Source organism: Malus sylvestris, chromosome 17 (genome assembly GCF_916048215.2).
Source record: "Malus sylvestris chromosome 17, drMalSylv7.2, whole genome shotgun sequence".
Taxonomy (NCBI): Eukaryota; Viridiplantae; Streptophyta; class Magnoliopsida; order Rosales; family Rosaceae; genus Malus; species Malus sylvestris.
The window spans coordinates 18,004,459-18,010,996 of NC_062276.1; the positions used below are offsets into that span (position 1 = coordinate 18,004,459).

The 6,538-nt window shown below is 38.5% G+C and overlaps 1 protein-coding gene across 5 annotated transcripts; it reads right to left on the minus strand.

Moving 5' to 3' along the window:
• Positions 1–295: 295 nt before the first annotated feature.
• LOC126611409 (DEAD-box ATP-dependent RNA helicase 20) lies at positions 296–5,629 on the minus strand. 5 transcript variants are annotated; one of them, XM_050279690.1, is made up of 10 exons: positions 5,446–5,628; positions 4,818–5,083; positions 4,303–4,482; positions 4,006–4,167; positions 3,641–3,795; positions 2,284–2,376; positions 1,983–2,068; positions 1,660–1,886; positions 717–950; positions 296–538 (listed from the first exon to the last, which is right to left on the minus strand). In XM_050279690.1, the coding sequence occupies exons 1-10, from the start codon at positions 5,499–5,501 to the stop codon at positions 480–482; spliced, it is 1,518 nt and encodes a 505-aa protein (XP_050135647.1). In that variant the 5' UTR covers positions 5,502–5,628; the 3' UTR covers positions 296–479. The 5 variants fall into 5 exon arrangements, with proteins under 5 accessions (XP_050135647.1, XP_050135649.1, XP_050135648.1 ...); XM_050279692.1 differs by having other exon boundaries at positions 4,818–5,122; positions 5,446–5,622; XM_050279693.1 differs by lacking the exon at positions 296–538 and adding an exon at positions 1,050–1,117 and having other exon boundaries at positions 802–950; positions 5,446–5,629.
• Between the last annotated feature and the right edge of the window lie 909 nt (positions 5,630–6,538).

The following is a 6,538-nucleotide window of genomic DNA, read 5'->3' on the forward strand; positions in this document are numbered from 1 at the left end:
GTTTGTTTTAGCATCTATATAGATTGCTCCATGCTCTTGAGAAAACACGTTCTGAAGTTTACTAGCCCTATTAGTAGTGAGAGCATAAGGTTCATGGTGAGCCGAAGATGTTTCATTGTTTCAAGTTGTGATGGTGTCTTCAGGTATGATATTATATGCATCAACTGAAGCTATGAACCAATATCACATGATTCTCTTGCTATAAATGCAATCCCAGGTGTTTTGCCAACCCTAATTTTTCACATCCACGTCACAAAGAATAACAATTTTAGCTATGGATCCAAAACCCGGAATCTGAGAGTAAACGAACTCTAAACTTTCTATTAGTTCCAATAAACATAACATGTTTGTACTCCCACACATCCTAGTCAGTATTCATACAAAGCTTTTTCTGTTTTGTGAACAGAATACATTGGACATATTCGATTGATCAGTTTTGCTCTCTGTATGGACGTCAAGTTCAAGTGCACCATCATTAATCAGTTCCAAGGACGACCGCCTCCATAACCCCTACCACGATCTCGAAAACCCCCGTGACCTGATCAATTACAAATGACAACAATACAATTTCAGTGATCTTTATCTAACACATCAAGACAAAAGGTTTGCTCATTCATGTCCACATTACGCACACCAACACATTAAAGCTGACACAAGCATCTAAAGGCGTATGCAAGGACATACACCCACATCTTAGGGCGTCCAGACTAACTGACCTGAGGGGGGAGGTGGTGCACCACGACCCATTGCTGCCAACTCAGGACTGACCTTCTGTCCAGCTTCCTCAAGCAAGGCAATAAGTTCCTTTGCAAATCTAGCATTAGCAGCTGTAAAGAACGTGTATGCTGTTCCTTTGGCCCCAGCTCTTCCAGTTCGGCCAATGCGGTGAACATAATCTTCGAGGGATCCAGGAAAATCATAGTTTATAACAAATTTCACATCCTTAACATCTGCAACGAAATCAAACATCACAAAGGGAGATTAGAAACGAGAATGTAGGCCAATTCATAGGCTAAGTACATTCAAGAAAGTCTGCTAGATTAACACACCTATGCACCCCAAAGTTAGCAGTTTTTGCCTACCAAATCCCAAAGGCAAATCCGATGCACGCCAAAACCTTACCTGGCTCAAAGGGAAACAATTATTCACAGGTAGAGATGATTACCACGAAGACCTTAGAGGATGAAGTGTAGGCTTCCATATGAAACCCAAAATTAGTACCATCCAGCCAAATGTGGAAGGTAATAGATTCAAATAAACTACTGTGTAATACATATTTGTTCCAGTTGAATCATAGTCTAAAATTTGGTACAGATGCTTCAAATATGTATTAATAGCCTTAATAATCAGAAAAATAGTATTCTCCTTTTTGGGGTAGGTCTCATTCCACATGGGAAAGTTGGGAAAGAAATTGAAAAAAGAGTTGGGAAGAATATCATCTTTTAGTAGATAAGTAATGAAAAAATAATGGCTGATAAACAAAAATGTCATATAGTCAAAAGATAGAACATAGGAAGGGGTAAAATCAAATGGTGTCCCGGCCTTAGACAATCAACGCTATGAAGTCTTCAACTGTATGATGATAATGCAAATAACAGTTAACCAAATAAGAATTTCTTTCAAGTCTTTTCACAAGCTTAAAATAAATTCTTTCCATACCTAGACCACGAGCAGCAACATCAGTTGCAGTCATTATGGGGCTCTTGCCATCTTTAAACTCGGAGAGGACCCAATCTCTTTCTGCTTGACTTTTGTCACCATGAATCGAAAGAGCAGGCCATCCATCCATGCGGAGCTGCCGAGTGATCTGATCACATCCTTTCTTAGTATCCATGAATATCAGTATTCTGCTGCCATCCATAATATCCTCTAGCAACTTTACCAATCTGGAAAATTGAAAGAAATCAGAAAGGTAACCTGCAGACAGTATGACGAGACCAACCGTTTGAAAGTTACAAACCAAAACATAGATAGCACCCTACTTGTTATATTTCTGATTTTCAGTAATGATGTCAACAATTTGGTGGATCGAATGGTTAGCTTTCAAATTTGGAGAACCTATTATCACCTGTTCAACATCCAAAAAATGTAAATTAGTTGTTGGCATATCAATATGATGATATATATGATAAGAACTATTGCAACCATATGATAGAAAAAGCGCATTTTATTAATGCCAATTTCATGCAGTATCAATAATTGACGATGACAAACTGACACTAAAAATTGAAGACCGTCCTAATAGATGCAGAACGCTTTTCTACTAAATGAAAGATGGAGTACTTTGTATGGATTGTAAAGGAACTGCCTAGCCAGTTGTTCAACCTCCTTTGGCCAGGTAGCACTCCAGTATAATGTTTGACGGTCTGGGCGAATCTGCATTATATGAAACATTTGAGTATAACAGCAAATTCCAACCGAACATAAGCTATGAGAGAGAGAGATGCAGGGGGAAAATTCATTTCGCTCGTTTTTATAGACTTTCTTGATGCACCTTTTTATGCAAAAAAGATTTGACCTGCCTAATTGGGATTGACTTACATGTACCTACATCATCATAATACTTTCCATGTACGTCATACTCTAACAACTTACTACAAGCCACTAGAATAAGTAGTAGATCCAGAAGCTTCCCAGTACACTAGTGTGTTACAATACAGGATTATAAAAAATAAAATAAAAACACACACTTAATGTTGTTTTGTGATGTCCAACAGCTCAGGAGAAATGAGAAACACAAAATCCTCAACTGTTCTGTTACAAATCAACCTATAGATACTCCATGTGCTGTTTATTGAAAAGTGCTTGAAATGTATTCACCAGAAATTTTTCAACATGTGTAATGGTAACAAGACTTCTTAAAATATGATTAAAACAATGAAAATAATCATCTCCATCATTATCATTTGAGGCATCATATTTTTCTATGGCATTTATTTTGGTTGCTGGAAATGTAATAAAAGATACAAATGGTATCTCATTAAAGTTCAGCACATACATATCACCCAAGTCCTTTTTGAAACAGATAACAAATGAAAAGACATCCTAAAAGGAATTGTATCTTTGAAAGCGTGACAACCAAACATAAAGATTGGGGAAGAGAAAGCATGCAAAAAAATACATACACCCCTCTGCTACCACACAGAAGCAAATACATTCACACAACACACCCTATCTGTTCACCAAGATATTGACACTGCCATGCTGTTAATTCTTATTCTATCACTTTGTGACCTGTTTGAAGATCTTCGGTATCATATGGATAACTTTGAATGACCCATAACTTTCTATAAGTAATTAAACAAGCCTTATCCAGATTACAGAGTTTAGAATCATTTGTCTAACAAATCGAGACATTTTGGAATTTAGGAACCAAGAGTAATGACTTTAGGACTGCTCAAGATCTTCTAAGCTATGTTGTAGACTTTAAATACATCACTAATGCTTTCCAGCTTTTCAAGAAATCAGAAGTCCACAATAACATCAGCAGGTATCAAAACTAAGTAAGATTTTAGAAAGAGAGAGATAAAAAAAGGGCTTTGGCAAGGGGAGGGAAAACAAAATAATAAATCATACTTGTACACAGATAAAAGCACTACATGTTCTAATTCACTTCACACAGATTGGTAAAATCTCAAACCTGAGAAACGATTTTCCTTATCTGAGGTTCAAACCCCATGTCTAGCATCCGATCGGCCTCATCCAGCACAAGGTACGTGACCCTTCGCAAGTTGGTATGATGCGACTCTATCATATCAATCAACCTCCCGGGTGTAGCAATTACAATCTCAACTCCTGATCCAAAAATAAGAATGACATCAACAACTAAATTACTAAAACAACAGCTTTATTTAACACCTAACACCTATAACAACTGATTGATAAGTCATCTTATCCATTTTGAATACCTATAACAGGCTATCGAGTACATAAAACATGAAACACACAAATTACATTAGTATAATAGCGATACCATGTCAAACTAAGTTCACCACCACCACGTACCTTTCTGCAGATCACGAACTTGAGGACCCTTTGGAACCCCGCCATATATGCATGTGCTTTTAATTTTTGATGATGAACCAAATTTAGTGGCCTCTTGTTGGATTTGAACAGCAAGTTCACGGGTTGGAGCTAAAACTAGTACTATCGGGCCATCTCCAGGAGCTACATAAATATTATATTATCAGATATTTATGCTTAACAAATGCAAAATATAAGTCAAAAGTTAAAAAGAAATTCAATCGAGAGTAAAGAATTTAATCAAGATTCAAGAATTTAATTATCTTAGTGATTACATACACAGAATTGGCTGGGCATTGACATGGAGAATTGCAGGCAACAGGTAGGCTAGTGTCTTCCCTGATCCTGTTTCAGCAATACCAATGAGATCGCGACCCTTCAAAGCCATTGGCCATCCTTGAGCTTGAATTGGTGTAGGTTCCACAAATCCAGCCTTTGTAACTTGTTCCAAAACGTATTCTGCAACCCAAGAGGAACCATGAGTAATTAAACTAGTTTCCAAGAACGACTAATTAACCAAGTGAGCATGTAACACATTTGAGATCATTGTGTACATGAAAACGTTGGTGAGATAATAATGTAACACAGACAGAACTAGCACCTATAATACTGATAATTTGAAAGTACAGTGTCAACAGTTCTCCAACGAAGTTACCGTATCTTTTAATCACAAAGATCTTCAGGATGACTAAACATTAAAAAACTTGTATAACATGTACTCTGTACTCACGATAAATCCACTTGACAACTCAAAACACAGTTATATATTTGCTGTATGAAAAAAGAAAAAGTACCTGGAAACCCAGTGTCACGGAAACTCTTGATGGGCTTTGGAACATCACGGCCTTCAACAGTAATTTCCCTCCGTTTTCTATATTCCTCCATCTCCACCTCCGACATTTTTTCCACTTGAGAGGACTCAACATAGAAATTCTTCTCAAAAGGTATCAATCCATCCAAATCAAATTTCCTTGGTGACTTAGCACCATCATCATCCCTCCTGCTTGACGAAGACCGTGCTGAGCCACCGAAGCCGGTCGCCCCACCAAATCCGGAATCGCTAAAACACCACAAAATTCACAAAAGCTTTAGCAAATTCCTACAAGTCAATGAAAAGAGCCAGTTTTTCATTCATGGGTCAATATTAAAAAACCAGCATATCAAATTATCCAAAATTAATAAGTTTTTGAGTTGGGCCCACTGGAGAAACACAATCAATGCAAATAGAGCAACAATTCAGCACAATCAACAAAGGGAAACTCAGAAAACAATGAAATTCAGGCAAATAAAACAAGAACAATGGATTTGAAGGCAGTAAATATTGAAATTACTGTTCATTTTGGTTCTACCGAATTCGTTTTTACAAGGTAAGCCAACCGTAAAACAAATTATATTCATAAACTGCATACTTATCGTTGTTACCTTCTCCGGTCACGGTAGGAAGTGGAGTCGCCGGAGCGGCTGTCGTAGCGGCTCATGGTGATGGGTTGCTGCTGCTGTGCGTCACCGCTGGGTGAGATTATCGCAGGGATATTGAGGGTTTCAGAAGCAGGCTCACTTTCTCTCTCCTCTCTCCTTCTCAGTTTCTCCGCGGCTTGTTGTATGCTAAGCCTACGGGTCTAACGTACCAGGCCAATCGTCTAAAGCCCAATTTGATACCCAATAGGTCCAAATGTACTGTTCTTCTCCTTCTCAAACCCAAAATAGCAAAATAAAACATAAAGTTAGGAAAGAAATTTTTAATTAGCTAAAAAAATGGAGTAGAAATCTCTAATATTAGAAAGCCAGAAGCTCGCTTTGGTGTCTCAAGCCTTCACCAAAAATATTTGTACAAAAACACCCCTCAAACAAAAAAATTTAACTCCATTGATTTACTGTTAGGAATATGGATAAAAAATAAGCAGAAAACCAGTAATTAAAAAATAAATTAAAAAGAAAATACGGAAACACGAACGTGAACGTGAAGGAAACCCCTCAAACCCATATAAATGTTGTGTAAGATCCCACATCGCCCAGGTGAGTGATCCTTATATGTATATTCTCATCCCTACCTAGCACGAGACCTTTTGGGAGCTCACTGGCTTCGGAGTTCATTAGAACTCGGAAGTTAAGCGATTAGCACACAAGAGCACTCCCATGATAGGTGACCCATTGGGAAGTTCTCGTGTGAATTCCCATAAACAAAACCGTGAGGGCGTGGTCGGGGCCCAAAACAGACAATATCGTGCTACGGTGGAGTCGAGCCCGGAATGTGGTGAAGGCCTGGGTCGGGATGTGACAATTTGGTATCAAAGCGTAACCCTGGTTGTGGTGTGCCGACGAGGACGTCGGGCCCCTAAGGAGGGGTGGATTGTAAGATCCCACATCGCTAGAGGAGTGATTCTTATATGTATATTCCCATCCCTACTTAGCCCGAGACCTTTTGGGAGCTCACTGGCTTCGAAGTTCATCAGAACTCGGAAATTAAGCAAGTAGCGCACGATAGCACTCCCATGATGGGTGACCCATTGGGAAG